This window comes from Falco peregrinus, chromosome 13 (assembly GCF_023634155.1).
Source record: "Falco peregrinus isolate bFalPer1 chromosome 13, bFalPer1.pri, whole genome shotgun sequence".
In the NCBI taxonomy this organism is placed as follows: Eukaryota; Metazoa; Chordata; class Aves; order Falconiformes; family Falconidae; genus Falco; species Falco peregrinus.
In genome coordinates this window covers 3,319,335-3,338,442 of record NC_073733.1, presented here as the reverse complement: position 1 = coordinate 3,338,442, position 19,108 = coordinate 3,319,335, and the positions used below count along the sequence as shown (strand labels likewise).

At 41.7% G+C, this 19,108-nt stretch overlaps 1 protein-coding gene across 6 annotated transcripts in view; it reads right to left on the bottom strand.

The window, feature by feature from the left end:
- The window catches only part of LOC101912621 (ubiquitin carboxyl-terminal hydrolase 12-like), a 33,487-nt gene extending 17,494 nt beyond the window's left edge, over positions 1-15,993 (bottom strand). The window contains exons 1-2 of one of the 6 annotated variants that reach the window (XM_027784192.2): positions 15,907-15,993; positions 859-939 (exon numbers count right to left, since the gene is read on the bottom strand). In XM_027784192.2, the coding sequence (XP_027639993.1) occupies positions 859-939; positions 15,907-15,978 (153 nt within the window). In that variant the 5' untranslated portion in view covers positions 15,979-15,993. Of the gene's footprint in view, positions 1-858; positions 940-14,921; positions 15,088-15,195; positions 15,308-15,906 lie in introns of those variants that run through there. The other 5 variants (XM_027784193.2, XM_055818019.1, XM_055818016.1 and 2 more) reach the window with 5 other exon arrangements.
- Between the last annotated feature and the right edge of the window lie 3,115 nt (positions 15,994-19,108).

Below are 19,108 nucleotides of genomic sequence, written 5' to 3'. Positions count from 1 at the left end.
ACAAAACGTACCTAGGTAGCCAGCAACCAGAAGTATACTTCTGTTTCTAATGAGTTTTGCCAAAACTGTATTTTCACATCATAAATATGATGCCACAGAACCGCTGTTTCTATTAAGTAATTTCCTATATTTGCTGGTAAAACATGTCACAGGCACAACAGCCGCCTTTTCTCCTCCGGAACCACTGGCAAGATCAACATCAATGCTCCATTCTCTCCACAGTTAATTTAGGTAGACAATTGCTTATTGCCCAACAGATCCCAGTCAAGTCAGATCTACACAAACTGACAGATGCAAAAATACATCTTTTTAGAAGGATTCGCTATTACACAAGGCTGCCAAAATATAAACAAAGGGAGTATTACTACACGTAAGAAAATTATTGACCAAGTCAATGTCATTCATGTGGCCACATCCTTGCACAGACGAACTTCCACTAATCCCATGAGTAATATGTTTTTTAAAAACTATCACATTTTCATTTTAAAACCTCCAGGCTTCCATACACTGCATATCAGTGTAAAATCAAATCTCTCTGTTCTAGAAGACCATATGAACAATATACAGACCTTATTAGTTATTGTCCTTTCCAGCTAAATATTAAAATGCTATAATTAGGAACATACCTGAGCAGGAAGGTCTACCTTACTTTGAGATTTATTTTTCTGTATTTAAGATGAAATTTATATGTTGCTCAGTAACAAGGCACAGCACCATACTGCAGAATGTGGTGTCTATGCAGAGTCCCACTTTAAGTTTGAAGTGCCCATTGATAAAATTCTAACAGAGAATCCCATTAAATTCAAAATCAGGATATGAATGAAAAAACAGCATTTCAACCATAGAAAATTCACTTACATTGACCAAACCAAAATAATGCTCATTCACAGGGAACTGTTCAGGACCAATCTCTTTCTCCAAAGCAGAGGCATTGGCGCCCTACAAAGAAACAGTATGTTTGTTAGAGAAAAAAAAAAAAACTTCCTAAAAAAATCCAGCAGAATTCATACTACTCCGATAAAAACAAAGGAGCTAAGAAAGTAAGTTAATTCCATTGAGAATTAGCATCTCACGTTTCCCATGTTCTTCAAAATTAAATCAATATGATGCTTTATTATTATAAAAAGTACCATGGTTTCATTAAAAACTCAACTTCGTCAGCTAGGATCAGAGCTCTCTGATCTAAGAGAACTTTTTTTTGCATTTGAATTTATTTGAACGTTAACATCAAGAAATTTGTTCTTACTTGAGACTTCAGGTTAGTCACAGTGACCTAGAATTACCAATTTAAATTTAGCCAAGAATGCATTGTAAAAATAAACTCACAACACACAGAGAACTTCTAAACCCAAAGGAGAGAAACCATATGGGCTACAAATCCCATGAAATAAGAAACGTCTTTTTGTGATGTGGACTGCACAAAAAGTTTGATGTGGCTGTTTATTATCTGCAGTACATATAAAGAATTCTTGAAAAAATCTTGCCACACTTACATAAGAAATACTATAATTTCCTAACTTTTGTTTCTGGAAAGTACTATGAACAAGTAAGGCATGATTACAAAAAAAAAAAAAAACCAAAAAAAACCAAACCAAAAAGAACAGAAAGAACAATTTTATCAGACATTCCTCAAACTCAGATCACCTAAAAGTGCTTTGGCTTTCCGACCCTTAATTTCAGGATGATGTATTAAGCTTACACTGCATTTTGATATATGCTTGAGTCTCCAGCAATATAATGAGGATAGAACGTATTATTTTAGACACAACTGGAAAATACCACTACACATCCATATGGTCTTACTTGTCACATAAAAGAACTATAGCATACCAACATTTTTTGCTTCAATTTTAACTTTGCCCACTTAAAATCCAAAGTGGTTTATGCATTTCATTCCATTTTTTGCCTTCTTTTAAATCCACCAATACCTCATAGCTGAGCTCCCACTTGGGATTTGGTACCTCCTCTCATACCACTACATCTTGTCCTCTAATGTTTCTTGCTGATCTTCCAACAGCCCTTAGCTGCATCTGTGCTGTTACCTAAGGAGGTATCATAATTCAGTGCGGAATCCAAACGCTTTGGATTCTTGACTTCTGTTTTAAATATCCAAGTCATTCCACCTATAACCTTCTACAAACAGTAAACAGAAATTATTCTGTACAGGTGAGCCATCTTAAAACACCTCTGAAAAGTGCTAAACAAACAAAAATTACAGTCGAGCAAAATTCATCTATTTCCCTGAAGCCAGTAATGTTTTTAATTGCTGAGCAAACATTTCAATGATTTCCCTCAGCATTCTGCTATTAATATAAACCGCAGACAAGTCGAGACTGTATATACAGTTCCAGCTAGAATGTCTTTAACAAGAAATAACTAAAAATTTTCCAAGAAACAGAAAAGAAACCAAGAAATAAGTTAGTTTAACAGGAGGAATGGAAACTTTGTAGATGGATCTCCCGCACCAGATTTACAGTGAACTACATATATCAAAAAAGACAGAAAATTAGGAAGGCTCAAAATTGGGTACTATAAAAAACACAAAAACATTCACTAGACGCCGACAGATTTACAAGCAAGACTCTTCACAAGCAGCAATTACACAGAAATTTTTTGAGGCATCAGTGCCAGTTCAAGCAGCTCCTCTCATTTATTTCCCTACATCCATTCCCTGCTTCCAAGTACCTCTTCTTCCCCCCACTATCTCCCCTCAAAACACCCAAACCAAACCTATACATGAGCATAGCTATCTGTAAGGAAGATCTGCTGATACAGCACTCTCCAAATGCTACTTCAGCTCTTCACTTACATCATTTTGATCAACACTGACTTTGGGTAATAGCATAATAGGAGATTATAACCTACACACTGTGTAAATACGCAAGAAGAGGTGGTGCTGGTTTTGAAAAATTGTCGGTCTTGAAATCAGAACTGACTGCTAAGAGTGAGGTTCCTCTACTCTTACATTATGCGTGTTTCGAGACTAAGGAAGGGATGTGCGTAAAATCTGCAAGCTTGTGAAGTTCAGTTTAAATTTCTCTGAACAGTCTTCTCACCTCCCCCATGATCTCCAATATGGTATTAGAGAAACACTGGAGAAACAGACAACTAAGGCACCACAACTTGCAAAACTAGTGAAACTAGACAACCTGAATACTCCTGCCTGTAAAGCAACATATGGAATAAATGTCTGAATAAAGAAATGAAAGCATAAGAATTGTAATTTTTACTAAAATTATGCTATAGAGAATTTAATAACCTATCATAAACCATGTTGCAATTCAACTAAACCACAACCTGTATCCACATGTATCTACCCATTTAAGCTAACAGGTGACACATGTCTTTTTTCAAGGGCTTCGTTGTATCTTCTGCCCAAACTTTGTAAAACCAAGGTTTCCTGAATAAATCAAATGCTAAAGTTAAAGTCAATCAGCTATAGAAGCTAAATTAACCTAACATTTAGTTGCAATGTTTCTGACATTTCTTGTCAGAGAACATTTCAAATTAGCGTATCAAAATCATAAACACCAAAACAGGACTCAAATTGTGGGAGGAATCAAAAATCACAAACTAGTCAAAAATAGTTCTGAAGATGCAAACTTGCAGATTAGTAATACAGAACACATTGAAGTAGCGCTAGAAAATGCACATGCCTAGCATACCACCATAAAATAACAACATTGCAAACAGTATAGAGTGATTTATCACAGGAGTCAATGTGGGGGGGGGAAGGAAAAAAAAAAAAAAAAAAAAAAAAGCACTTTACGGTGACAGCACAAACTGGCCTTGGTCACGTTTCAGGATAGAAATACATGACATGTTCATGAGTGAGGCTGCATAACTGCAGTCAAAGTCCAGCTACTCACAACCCGTGATCTTTGCAACTAAATTCACAAAGAGCAAATTAACCAACTGGGGATCAAATCTAGAGCAGCATTAACTGTGTCTTGCTGTCACATTTTCCCACTGCCACTAAAAGATTTTTGTACCTGGACAAATACTTTTGCCTCTGATCACACAAATATTTGCTCATAAGAAACAACACACACTTCATAGTTTTGGAAACATAAAAGTCACATTTCTCATCTAGAAATAAAATCTAACCAAAGTGGCAAGTGTCCCAAGTATGAAAATTTATATTTAATTATTTGGGGAATCAAGAGAGATGCATTTCTCCTGGGGTGCCACAAACTATTCAGCATTTTACAGGACTTTACACACCTACAAACATAAGAAAAGCAATAGTTTTGCTCAACTATGACATACACTGTGGAAGCAATTAAAAAATTACAAGAAAAAAAATCACTAACACATACCAACTGAGTTTGCCTGGCATATAAAAACTAAGCAAATAATGTACACTAAATACAGCTAAATATAAAGCTTAATGCATGGGATTAGAATTGATTTCTCAGTGCTCGTGCAAGACAAATAAACACATCTTTTAAAACCCCAGAATTACATCCTTGAGACTTCTAGGAGGTCCAAGAAAATGCTCTCAAGGAACTGCTCTGCTACTCCAGTTCAGGAAGAAATGATCAAACGTTCAGAACACAGCTCTCTGAGCAGGAACAAAACACAAATTTATACAGTCAACACATAATTACCCAAGGAGGAAAACATCCCCCTAGTTTAACTAAAGTGGCAATACTGGTTTACTTACATAATTACACTCTCCAAGAGATGCGAATTTAACACTTCCATATTGGTGGGGGTGGTGACAACTAAAGTTTCTGCAACTCGTAATCAGGATTTGTAATTTTCTAGAAATTACTGTGACTTAAAATGTTGTCTCAGAGGTTGGTTGCACTTTTCAAGAGCTCCCCTATTCTGTTCACAACCCCGCTAGCAGAACTGACTGAATCTCGACAGCGAGCAAGCTTAGCTTGGTGCATTTCCACAGTGTCGGCACTAATAGCCAAACAGAAAAATGGGAAGCTGCCTGGCCTAGCTGAACTATCGCCATTTCAGCGGTTCGGAATAATAGACACAGCTAACACTGGCCAAGATGAGCCCAACAGACCAGCAATAAAATATTTTCTGTCATAGCTGCAGTAATTTTACTTTATGCATAATAGCTAATTAAAAAAAAAGGACCTATCCAAGAACATTTGTGCTCACTGATTTCCATCAGAAAAGACAAAGAAAACTCTTTTAAAAAATGTTTTAAAACGCTTTTTAAAAAATAGCGAATTTTAAAGTATCAAACAAAGCACAGTGAATTGTTAATATTACAAGTTTTCTTCCACTTTCCATACCAACTCAGTGAGGGACATCACACCAACACTAGATGTGTATGAGATTAATTGAGTAAAGTTTGTATTTACCCAAAGAACACCAAAAGGTCTCTAAGGCAGATTTTGTAGAGTTCAATAAAGCAGAAAGGGACAGTAAAGTAAAAAGCGATGTGAAAAGACCAGTTTCAAAAACTCTTACCTGAGGTAGCTGTCTAGCCAAGTCATCACAGATGAAGTGATCCCACAGTATAGCTGAAAATTTAACTGAATAACCCATCAAAATCAGAACAGAGATCTTATCAAGTCCTCCAGCCTCTAGGTTGTGAGTCCTTTTTGCTCAATAGAGAAGTCTTAAAGATTTATTTCCAGTTCAATACACCATGCAAGTGGAAAGAATAGTAGAAGACTTCTCTTTTTTAGCCAGGTTACACTGCTAACTCATTGCATCACCAACACAACGTACGAAAGAAGTATGCTTAGGCGTTATGGCCTCTTATAAGCTCTGCAGTGTGACTATTCCTGCAAAGAAAATTAGTATTTTGCCTGGTTTAGATTTAACTGATTTCAGAAACTGCAAATTTATCAACAGTTTCCAGGGGCTTAAATACTTCTATGCCCTTAAACTTAATTGAATTTGTAATTATTGTTATAGACAAACGGCTTATAGATTGCATTCACTTATCTGACAGGAATTGTAAGAATAATTATTGTTGGAAGATGAAGAAAAGCTATCACTTTCCTGTTCACTGTACATAAACAGCATTACAGTAGAAATTATAATAAGGTGCAGAGCTGAAGAGTTCTTCCGAAGCTATCGATGAACAGAACAGCTGGGAGTGATTAATAGCAACTACATAGCTCAGAACATGAACTGATGAGAGAAATCCATGTCTGGCATTCACATGGTTCTTGCTTCAAGTTAAAATTTTTTCCCTTTTTAGTGCTACAAATTTTACTAAGTTTCAGTGAAATCCTGATCCTCTGCAAAACTTGGCTGAGAATAAGTATTATTACAGACCAAAGCTATCAGTCGAATTTTTTTTATCCTGAACTAACACTTTCACACTTTGAAGAAATTCACACTTCCACTTATAACTATCTGCTTTCTGCTGCTACGAAGGTAACTTTGCAGACGTGGGAATGGTTTTAAGAGCAACGTCGTACTACTTCGATAAGCATTCAAGCAGACCTTATGAGCAGGAAGCAGCTGCTGCTGTAGCTTCAGTAAGAAAAGGACCAAATTAGCACAACACTGGGTCAGTATCCTTGCTGTTATTCAGAGCTCTTGTCAAAAATAATCAGGTCAGTGCTGTACTGCTGCTTGAGCAAACAGTGAGCAGAGAGACACTGAAGCTATAGAACGGGGGTTGGGGGGACGGATGACACAAAGCAGATGATGGGGAAGGGTTACGAGTGGGGAGATCCCACCGTCCTCTTTGCAGCAGCCTTCAGAACTGGCGAGGGGAAGCAGAGGAGTTTATGGCATTTTCCATTGCTAAAGCTGCAATTCTACCAAGGATTAAGACAGCACGCAAGCAGGGCTCGGGCAGCTGTCCCACACGTTTTCAAGGGCGCTGGTTTCACATCTGCTTTGACTGGATGTTGGAGCGTCTCACATTAGCACAATCCATTAGCTATTAGCAACTGGATGTATTTTCTAAACCGTAGAGGGGGATGTGTGACATATAGGATAGGCTGGAAGAGAGAAAGAAGTACAGTAAGACAATGACAAGAAACTATGGTGAAAGAAGAGGGACAGTAAGTGCAGATACAAAACCATAACCATTAAAATAGACATTAAAGATGGCTATAGCACAAGCAGCATTTCTGAGGTGCTCTAATTATATACTGGTTTTGAAATTATGCAGGAAAATCCATGCCACAGCAGATTGTCAATGGATTTATAATCATTCTATAACCACTCATTACTAGCTCAACATAATGAGATAAAATACTAAACATTTGTTTAGTTTCTTAGTAGTACATGGAAATTTAGAGACACCAAAACAGGCAGTGCACTCGTCAAATAAATGCTACTAGTGTTTTTCAAATGCTGAAAAGGATGAAGCAGTTGCTTAAAGTACAAGAAAAGGAAGTAACTAGAACCACCAAGCCCTTACCTTTTCAAAAAAATACAAACTTGCAGTTTGTTTCTTTTTTTTAATACTAATGATCCTGACAGAATCTACAAGAAGTCTAAGTAAGTCAATTGCTGTGCTTATTTTGGGGTGCTCTGCCATTTTAGATGTTCCATTTACAGTTCATTTGCAGACAGCAGAAGATTTTCAGAAGAGAACTCTTAAAATCCGGATGCATATGTGTTACTGCTCCCAAAGTTCCAGAAATATTCCTAACTGTATACTGTATAATGTTTAAACTGTAGTTTCCTGTGCTTGCCTATATACTTCAGCTGCTTTAGCCCCATCTAAAATACACACAAGACTAATTGCATCAGCAGATTACTTTCAATGAGCCAGAAAGAATCAGATAATTTAAAACACTCTCTATACAGTTCATGGAAATCTGAAGATACAGCCTTTCTTCAAGGATAAATTACTATTTTGTAGCTCAGTGCAAAATACTAATTTCCACATCATATGCTTTTTACACAAGCCTTTTAGCCTTCTCCCATCGCAATTAATATCATTCTGTTCAAACAAAGTAGCTAAAGCACTACAACTTAGGCTATCTCTACACTTATTACAGCTGCATGCACACTCAGAAGCCACGGAGCATGGCTAATATAATAGCCTGATGAAATAAAAATCTCTTACGATATACAACCTCGGGTTCAACACCATACCAACTCGGCTTTTGGACTGGAACCAGCTTACTCACACTGAGCGCACAGCATGCACCTGCCTGCAAAAGACATTTCCCTTAAAGAAAGGCAAAAAAGGGAAAGATATCTAGGGAGGTATTTCAGTGTCCAGAACACAACTGGTACACAAGTCTTGCTGAAGTCTTTACTCATTTGAATCTTCCTTTTTAACAAATTAAGAGTGGGATAGGATTTAGCATTTGAAAAAAGCTGGGAAGCAGCTTTCAGGGTGTGCAAAAAGGCTTCAAGGGACAGCAGCCCTCAAGATCAGAAAAGCTGGTTAAATATACTACATAACTGAAGAGTGATTTTTAAAAAGTGAACAAACAAACCAAACTACAACAACAACAAAAAAGGGGGGGGGGGGGGGGGGGGGGGGGAGGGAGGACAGAGAGGGAGCAGGGGAAGAACAAGTAGGCCAAGCCAGAGCTACTTACAACCTTTCAGGAAAAAAATCTGAATGAGATGATGCATTTCATAAAGTCTGCCTGCACTTACTTTACTGTATTGGTCATGATAATGGTTCCAGCTTCAGGACTAATAAAATTACCATGTGGGGGAGTGCTGAAAGGAACAGAACTGGGGTTGTATTTCTGAAAGTTTACAGAACATACCGTCAGGATTTTCTAAACACAGAATCAGACGTTGCTTCCCTGTCTTAAAACTCCTTGGCTGCGTAGCACTGAAGTCAGATAAAAAAAGCTGTCAGCTCAGCTATCACTCACTACGCTTTAGGGTTTGAAATTATCCCTTTTCATGCATCCAGGAAGGCTGCTGTTCTAGGCATAACAAATTACGGTAAATTGAACTTTGGATTCCAGCACTTAGCGTGCTTATGCAGGCAAAACAAACTGATAATCTTGAAAGGAGCAGGTATAACAGTGTCACAGACTTTCTAAGACTCCAATTCTGCCAAATACTATAGAATCTTCTTGATCTGCACCATCCTTCAGTGCACACAGGAAAAGCTGGCTTTGCCCACTCTTCAGTAGGCAATGAAGCCTACAAAGCACTCTGGCTACTGCCGATATCACGGAGACCACAGTGAAATTAGAAAATGCTTATTCCAAAATAAGCTTGCTACTATGAAGTGTTTAAAACACAACATCTCAATTACAGTGTTTTTACATAAATTAATACAGAAGGCATTGTTAAGCGTTGCATATAAATGTTTATTCAATTAGGAGCTGGTCTTGCAAGGTCCACAGCACCTATGCCACACAAAGGTAAAGCAAGTCATGCAGTCTTGTGCAATTCTGTAAGTTTATGCTCTTTAAAATTAGATAGCAAAGCTAGGCTCCCATACAAAGAACATACGGAAACAATGCTGGATTAAGGGTAGGAAGTACAGAAACTACTGCTTAAGAGTCTCACCCTTTGTAATGTGGTACTGTAAGCAGCCGATCTCCCCCTTCTCAGCCACTGCCTCTGAGATTACCAAAGTGTTCACAGCGAGTTCATTCACTTGAGAAGAGCTCCACAAGACTACTCTTGACCTTGGGTTTCTTGCAAATGACCTAGTAACACACATAAGTGTAGCTGTCTTGCTAGTACAGCTCTCTGATATTTGACAGCTTTTTGGCCCCCTACAAGAACAAACACAAACAGATCTACAGGTGTACTCAGTGCCCAGCGTTCACCAGTATTGTTCTTTTGTGAGTTGGAAATAAGATTTTATCATGGCCTTCACTTCAAACAGTGGAGGAACAATACTGTAAGAAGCGAGGAAGTGGATGCTGATGGAAAGCAAAACATAACACTACAGGTTTATTAATAGGCTGCAACTTCAGACATTACACATGTACAAGTTAAACAGGCACAGAGGTAGGGCAGTAAAATTCAAACACAGGGCCCATCAACAGCTCTCAATGTGTATATATTCACAACTCTGTGCACGAGAGGTTAAGTGGATAGAATGGTTTGGGTGGGAAGGGCCCTTTAAAGGCCATCTAGCCCAATTCCCCTGCCATGGGCAGGGACATTATCAGGTTGCTCAGAGCTGCATCCAACCTGACCTTGAATGTTTCCAGGGATGGGGCATCTACCATTTCTCTGGGCAACCTGTGCCAGCGTTTCACCACTCTCATCGTAACAAATGTCTTGCTTGTATCTAGTCTGAATCTACCCTCTTTTAGTTTAAATCCATTACCTCTTATCCTATCACAACAGGCCCTACACAAAAATTTGTCCCATATTTCTTACAAGCCCCCTTTGATTATTCACTAGAAAAGGAGCTGAAAATTTGAAACATGACATAACAAACGAAACATAATGACCTACAGTGCAGGCCTTAATTTTGGCAACAAGTCCAGGAATCTCACAAATTGACATCTGTAAGAGCAAATACTGAAAGCCATTTATTTTTTAATAGGAACAAGATATATGAATGCATATAAACACAGATGAATTCAATGTATTAAAAGCATTTGCTCTAAATACTGATTAAAGAACAAAACAAGAGAGATTCAATAATGTAGAGCACCTCTTGAACTATCTACACTCTGCTACCTTAACATATTTCCCCAGGTATTCATACCTCATTTTTAAATTGTAACAGTTCTGTAGTAGAGGTCCCATAGTACAATTAATACCTAGTTTCAACTAATGAACCATATACTGCTCATAGTTTCCTCAGTACTCCATGGCACAACACAGCTAGGATCTTGCATTTTCTCAGGGACAGCTAAGTCATGAAATCTCCAAAGTTTATGGACAATCTGGGATCAAAACAGATACCAGAACAGCAGAAAAACTCATCTGTGAGGCAGTCCAGGACTCTTGTAAAATCCTAAAAGTCATTCAAAGGAAATCTGTGTACTGCACACCTAAGCCAGTTGTTAACTGCAGGCTGGCTGGCTGGCTGCTTTGCCGAGGCTTACATCTCCAAACTGTTACAAGTCCAAAATCTGGAGAACGCATCAATAACTACACATCAGACAGTACTAACCAGAGTACAAACGGCACACAGAAAAACCTTTCACAAAGTGACCTGCTAACTGATTTGCAGAGGGTCACATACATTTTTTTCCGCTTAAAACAAAACAGTTTATTCTCAAACTGGGTTTCATGTGCAAAGATAAATATTTGTTTCCTTCAGCTTAACAAGTCAATCAAGAAGCAGAGCACTGCTGGCAACAGAAGTCTGCTTAGCTAGCTCTACTTTTATCCTCCCTTTCCACTTCCTCAGTGACACCATCCCAGCTATAAATGCTAGTTCTCTGACAAAGCTAAAACAAGGTTCTACAAATACAGGTGAAACAGCAGTACAGCAAACATTATACATCAGTGACACAAAAGCCTGGCTTGACCTGAACAGTGTATATTAGTACATTTTCATTTGCCACCTGAATACTTACAAATGATTCAGTTGTCTCTTCTCTAGCACTGAAATTAATAATTATATCCACGCTATACTGATTCAAAGGAGACTAATAACACTACCACCAATCTGTACACTGGATTTGAGTTCTTCAGGCATGTCTTACTGGTTTAGCTAACAATTAGACATGAATCTAGGGGAAGTGTCCCTAATTAGCCTACTAAGAAACACCAAGATTTCTGCTAACAGCTTACTACAGACCTTTCACAAAATCAGCTGTCAAGAGAGGAAAACATCAGACCTATGCTTCACACCTTGCTCCATTCTAGTGTTCTGTGTTAACTTCTCCAACCAAAAAAAAAAGTTACTATCAATGCAACAAAAAAAACTGACTCTTGACTCAAAAACTTAGTTCTACAAGTGATTGTCTCAGCCCAGCAGAGCGCAGCAGGCATATTCTGGATTAGATGAGCCAGTCAAACCCATGGAAATTCAGCCCTCTTTGCTTTGTCTCCTCCGTCAAGAGAGGAACTGCATCCACCCATGACCATGCATATGCCACAGAACTACAAAGATACTACTTTTAAATATTTCTGAAACAGGAGTTATGCATTTTTCATGAAGGGTAACAAAATGCATCAATAGTGCTTTCTATTTCACTCTGCTGGTTAATTTCGCAGTTGCTGTCAAAAAGAAAACAAAATCTCCTAGAGTCCACAGTAAAGATAAGGGCTGGGAAACAAAATTAAGTCAAAGGGACACAGCATAGAACCAGACCTCTAGTTGGTAGCTCTTGCCTGTGGATGTGTTTTGCCATATGGCGTCAGCAGCCTTACCAAGCAATGAATCATATTCAAATTAACAAGTATTTTCCTACGAGTTTCCGATCTTTGCAATGCTATAGCTGCCACGTGAATGTTATGCAATCGCTGAAAAAGGGACCGTGCTCACATCAAGGAAATTCAACCATCATGAGGCATGAGAGAGCTGAACCACACTACAAAAACCTGGAAGTTATTCTAGGGAAGGAGATATGATTAAATTATAACTGCATTACTGTCTACTAATGAGCTCGGGCATTGAATTTAATTTTTAAAGAGATATTGCAGAACAGTGGAGTGTCTGAGATAAAAAGTCAGAAATACCAGCCCCTGTGATACTGCCTGATTGAGGAGCATGAGAACGTCATAAACCCGTGTTTCAGTTTTCCAGCCTGAAGCACAAATGATGGCTAGAAGTGCTGGTAAAAACTGCATCTTTTACTAAAAAAAAGTAGGGGTTTTTTATTCATTCAGTAGTTTTTACATTATTCACTACACATTAGCATAATCCTGAAGAAAGTAGTTTCCCAAAAAGACTTTTTAAATGTAATGCAATGTTTTTATAAAGAAGGCTTAGGTTTTTCATATTCACATTATGACAAAGCAAACAGCATTCTAACTTACTGCACATTAATTGAAGCAGATGCAAATAAGCTGATTCAATTTTAGAATATAGCATCCCAGACCTTAATTTTCCTGGGCTAGCTAAACAAAAAATAGTAAGACTGACAGCAAATTTAGCTAAACTTATACACACACCTAAAATACTGATGCTGAAAAATTCCACAGCATTTGATTAAATAGCTATATAAGAAATTTGGAAGCAAGTTTTATACAATTATTTAGGGCTAGTAGCACTGCTCAACATTTTCTGCAGAGAAATGAAACAGTAAGTTCTCCACTTGAAATAAAACAGTAAGGAGAACCTGCTTCCCCAAAGTTGCAGCACTGTGAAAAGTGCCCTCTTGAAAAAAAACCACAGTACTTCAGAAGGGACATTTGCAGGCTACAAGTACCTGCTTAGCTTTCATCTATCATCCCAACCAAAATCAAGGTAAGTGCAGGCGCAAAACTAAATTCAAGATTGAGTACGTATAGCCAAAGTCTCAAAAAACAAATCATAAACACTGGAATGGCTGTTTTCAGGTTTGGCTACGCGCTCACAGGAAAATGCACTGCCTTACATGTGCCCTCTTAATCTGAGGCACAGTCAGCTGATCTCAGGAATGCATCCAAAATATTATATGGGATTGAGTCAATCACTTGCCTCTGGGGTGCAGAACTCCACAATGAAGTCATGATTCAGCCACCTCGCATGACCTTAATTTCACCTGCGTTTGTGATGGGCAATTAAAAAATACAAATTGTGCTTTAAAAAAAAAAAATCTGGTGAGATTAGTGAAGTATGAAGTTCTGGGAAGTGCAATGCCAAAAACTTAAGAGATCAGGTATCCATTGCCAGAAATTAAAAAAAAAATAATAATAATCTCTCTTGTTAAAGAGTATTACTTAGGAAACTCCAAACATGTGGCCTTGTACAGCACCACTGTGGTTCAGTTCAACTGGATCTCAGGTTGATCAAAACTGGTAGTCAGCACCTATATGGAAAAGAAACAGAAAACCCTGCTCCCTTTATACGCAGGTGAAATCAGTCTGGGCAGGTTGGTATATGCAAGAGTCCTCTCTGACCCTGCAGCCGACTCTCTGGTTTGCTACTGTTTCAAATGAGATCTAAACCTGAAGGTTGACACCTGGAACATTAATTGTTGGCAACACTGGAACGCTGATGTGGGACTATGAAAAACAAATTACTGAAACTGAATACCCTCAGCCTGATTCTACGCTGGATTTTGGCACTTCAAACGCCTCTTACAGCTTATACTGATTAAACTCCTTACAGGAAGGATCTTTGTCAAATGTTTAGATGGCATATCGTTAATAAGATGCAGTATTTTATTATGAGTCAGCTGCGCTTTGATGCTAGACAAACTACTTGCTGGCCTCTATTTATGCAGCACTGTAACTTCATTAAAAATTCTGCATATTCATGCAATTATCAGTCCCCCTCTTGCTAAATTTTCATTGTCAATATGGATGATACCCTGTTACATACACACACGTGAAATGATTACAGAGCTTTTCTAAACTAGTATAACAACCTTTAAACTGAGCCTAGTTATCACAACAAACGACGGTGATCCGAGCCAGAAAAAGAATTCGGGTTCAGTATTCCCTCCCTGATGGGGGGCAGCCCCTGCCCAGGAGGTGTTCCGGCGGGCACTGGCACACCCCCAGCAGCCGGGGGGTCTCCTCTCCGCAGGGGGCTCTGCGGCCCCCCAGCCCCCCCTCCCCACCCGCAGCCGGGGCCTAATTCCTCCAACCACGCCAGAAGGGCGCGGAACCGCCAGGCCGGCGCCCCCTCCCCGCCCGCCGGGCCCAGCTCCGCCGGCCCCTCGCTCTTCCCCGGCACGGTCCCCGGCCCCTGCCAGGCCTTCCCGGGGGTACGGGCAGCGGGGCGCCCTGCCGACCCCACAGACACCCCCTACCTATACAGGCGACGGGGCCACCCATAAACCCCAGGGGTTTAGGTATTAATTCTTGTTGCGGCCGGGCCCCCCTCAGCGCGGGGCCGGGGCCGCTCCCGTCGCTGGGGCCGCCAGCGGGGCCCCCGGCCGGCCGCCCCCCGCCGGGCCCCGGCACGGCCCGGGCGCGGCTCTCACCATGGTACAGATGGAGGCGAGTCTCCGGACCGTCATCAGTATTTCCATCCGCCCGACGCGGCCCCGCGCCCCGCGGCCGCCCCCGCTGCCGCCGGCGCCATGTTGGGACGCAGCCGCCCAACTGACAGCGGCAGCCGGAGCCGCAGGTGGAGCAACGGCCAAATGGGGCCGGGCGCCGGCGGTGCGGCGCCCAAATGGCTCCGGGGGCTCCCCGCGCCGCGCCGCGGGGGGTTCCCCCGCCTGTCCACCCCCTCCCCCTCCCAGCCCCGCTCACCTCCCCTCGGCCCCGGTGGGCGGGACGGTGCGGGGTCCCCTCGCTGCGGGGGCCCGGAGGGCGGTGTGTGGCGGGCCGGCATGGCGGCGGCCCTCAGGGTGACGGCAGGGCAGGGCTGCGGCTCCCCCCGGCGGGGGCTGGGGACGCCCTGGTCCGTGCGGCTGCGGGGACGGCGCGGGCCGAGGCTGCTTCGGGGCCTCGGTGGGGCGGGAGCTGCGTGCGGCACCGGCGGGACGGGAGGAGGGCGCCGGACCCGCAAGGATGGGGCTGGGGGGCTGGGGGAGGCCGCCAGGCCCCCAGCAAGGGAAGGCGCGGCGTGCTGAGCCCTGCCTGCCCCCCGGCCCCGCTAGCGGGTGCGAGCTCCCGCAAAAACGGGGCTCGGGACGATGCCCGGCGGGACGGTGGGTTTGCGCCAGGGGATCCCTCGGCTGCTCTGCACCGCACACCCCTGCTTCAGCAAAATCGGAGAAGGGGCGCTTTCAGAGCAGGGCGCTGCGAGGGACGGCGGCGGCCGCTGTAAACCCGGGGAGACGGGCAGTGGGAAGTGCCGCCAGGTCGCCGTGCAGCGCTGCACGCCCGGCTACCGAAAGCAAATACGCGTGGGGGACCCGTCCCTCGGGAAGCCAGGGCTGGGCAGAAACGTTCGCCATCCGGCTGATCGAGACCCTCAGGTTTGTGTCCAGCCTGGAAGGAGCCTGGCTCGTATTTCACCTTAGCTCTAAGCGGAGCGCTGTGGGAGAGCGCTGAGGCAGGTGGCTGGAAGCCCCCGTTCAGGCTGGCCATGAAGCACACCGCCAGCCGTGGCACGGCCCTTCCCACACACCGCCCCTTGCTCCAGCCCTGACCTTGTGGGAATAAGTGCAGGGAAGGGAGGCCAGTTCAGTTTCCAAAGCACTAACTTTTTTATGAGGCCAAGATGTTTCCATTCTATTTGAGTTGCTCGCCTGCAGTGATGTTCTCTTACACGCATTGTACTTTCCACATCGTCTACTACGGGCTCCCAAGGGAGACTATTCAGCAACCTAAAAAAAAATCTTTATATACTAAAAGTGAAAAAGGACACGTGCTCCTTACAGGGTTTCCATGAATGGCAATGCAACAAAATTAGCAACAGGAAATACAGAAATAGTGGAATCTGTACAGTGTTTAACTAAACTGAACTATATACTTTAAATTATTGCCTCCCTTACAGCCCAAAATAGAATCAAATATGATTTATCATAGCTGTCACAATAGCATCTGAGGATGCTTCCTTCCCTTTTGGCCTCAGGATCAGAACAACTTTGTGCTGGGTACAATTATGGTGCTAAAATGGCAGTCTTGTCCCCAGAAAACATCTTCCAAGGTTAGTGCTAAAGCACACGGCTGAATTTGTAATGCATTTTACCCATGATGGGGCTCTGCGCAAGGTGAAGTTGCAAGCACACAGAGAAAGGCTAGTTCCTCATGCACATCACATTCCGTTCTGTTCCTTTCTTATCTCCCGCAAAGAAGCTTTTTATTTGCCTTTCCCAACTATGAGAGTATTTAGTTACCGGGAGCAAAAAGGTGGTTAAAACACTACTTTTGTTTAGCGCAGTGTGAGAACTGGCCTTTGGGCCTCAAGTTTGCAACAAACAAAGATGGTCAGACAAAGCTGCGAAGATCAGTCTGTTGTTTGGAATACATTCAGGAGTGGGGGATGTGCACACGAGCCACTAGCTACGAGTTTTATCACAGCATCTGCCAAAGCGACCAGCATTTCCCCAGCACCACATTTAGCATTTCTACTCAGAAATGAGCTGTACTTCTCCAGCCATGTCGCCAGAATCTCAATAGACTGTACAAAAACGTCTAAGAGAGACTGGAGGCAAATGGTAACCATTACAAATAGACTTTTAGAAGAAATCGCTTTTGCCAGTGCTAGGCAGAAGGGGAAAGAGTGACAACAGTCAGCTTTTCCCCAGCTTGCTGAGACCTTAGCAAGATTGCTCTGTCTCCACTCAACTGTTACTCACTTTGTAAAAAATATGAGGAATAATTATCTCCAGTTTTTAAAGCAATTTGACATCCTTATATGAAAAGCACTACGGTAATGAAAAATATTTTTATTTTTAGAATGCGTCATCTCTGAAGATGTGTAGGAGTGCCAACAAAAATAAAAATAGAAAATCTTATAAAAAACATAGCCAAAAGCAACATAGACCAATAAATAAATCTGAAAAAAATTTGGTGTCGAAATAACATAATCTCTGTGCAGCATGCAAAGGCACGTATCTTTGCATGGAGCAACCCAAGGAGTAGTTAATGAAATCTCCAGAATCATCCAAATGTTTTCAGAGTTGTTCTGAGTTTTACAAACATTCTCCCTCTAATTTAAGCTATTGTTTTTCCAAGAGAATTTGAATTTAAAACATGGTTTTCTTAGCTAAATATAAGTCCATTGTGCACAAACAATGAAAATCTCTTTTTAAAAACAATTCTTATTCTACATGCCAAGGGTTATACAATCTCAAATAGTGTGAATCCTCCTGCACGGTTTCACTTAGGCAAAAGACTTCTGACAATCTAGAAAATCAGATAAGGATCAGAGTTTAAAACCTCTGGCTTTGATTCTGTATCTTGAATTCTTTCAGAAATAGAGCCTAAAAGTTATGATTTGGGGGATGGGGGGTGGGGGTCGGGTGTGCAGGGGGAAGACAGGAGCTTGAGAATAGATTTAAAACTTTTGGAGAATACGCTGCTTTTTTGTTAATTCTACAAGCCATTCTCTCCAGACAGGTATTTCTGCACATGGTGGAAATGAGCTTTGGTTAGAAGCATGAGAAGCCTGGGTTAGTGCATAAGAGATTTAGATTGAACTGTATTAGCAAAGGAACTAGAAATCGATTGGCCTGCTTCCAAGATGCAGTCTAAAACTGCTTGCACATTTGTTTTAAGCAACCAGAAGCAATCACAGCTGCCAAATGAAGCAGTTCAACATTTCCTCCACCACTGGTCTTTCATTCCTGCCCCCACACATCTCCTCTCTTGTGTCAGCACCAGCATCCGTAAAAGCACATGGTAAACAGCTTTTCCAGTCTGTCCTCACACAGCAGCTGCTCCACGCCCCTGATCGGTTTGGGTGCCCTGCTCTGTGCCTTCGCAGCCCTCGCTTTGTTTTTGAGATGCAGAGAACTGCATGCCATACTGGCGACAGGGATGCTTCCAGGGTTTATTCAAGCAGCAAAATGCTACCCTATCTGTCCTTCTCCATTCCCCTCCTGAGGATACCCAACATTTTGTTGGCTATTTTTGCTGCTGTTGCACACTAAGGTGACTGTGAACTGCCAGTGCTGACTCTGAGGTCTCTTTCCTACTTTATGAGTGCCACATGCCAGTTCAGCACCATCTAAGCATAGTTAATATTCTTTCTCTCTAGATGCATTATCTTACATTTATCTAGACTAAAGTTCACCTGCCGATTTTATGTGCACTCACTCACTTATGTGAGATCCTTCTGGAGTTCCTCAGCACTGCGCAACTTTTGGTTACCTAAAAGGACTTAACTTTTGTTTCTGCTGATTTGTATTGCCTTTCTTTTGGAGCAAGCCAGCAGATCCATATTCTTCTAGAAATGTCTTTGCCCATGTAGAATATTCTCCACGAACTTACTTAACTTACCTGGCTTTTTTTGCCTGGGCTGAAACTCTTCCAGCCACCTAGAAGCTGATAGATATATTATTATTTGTTTTTATAGGACGACTATTGTGATGAATACTTTTATATTACTCACTAACACATGTTTTTAATAGCAAATGCTTACAAAGGTTCCAACATCCCACACTTAGAGAGGTGAACAGCTACGTACTGCTGCTAGCTAATCCCGAAGTTTATAATGTGTCTAGCTCAACAACACATTTTGAAGTGCCCTGTTAACTGACCACAAGATTTT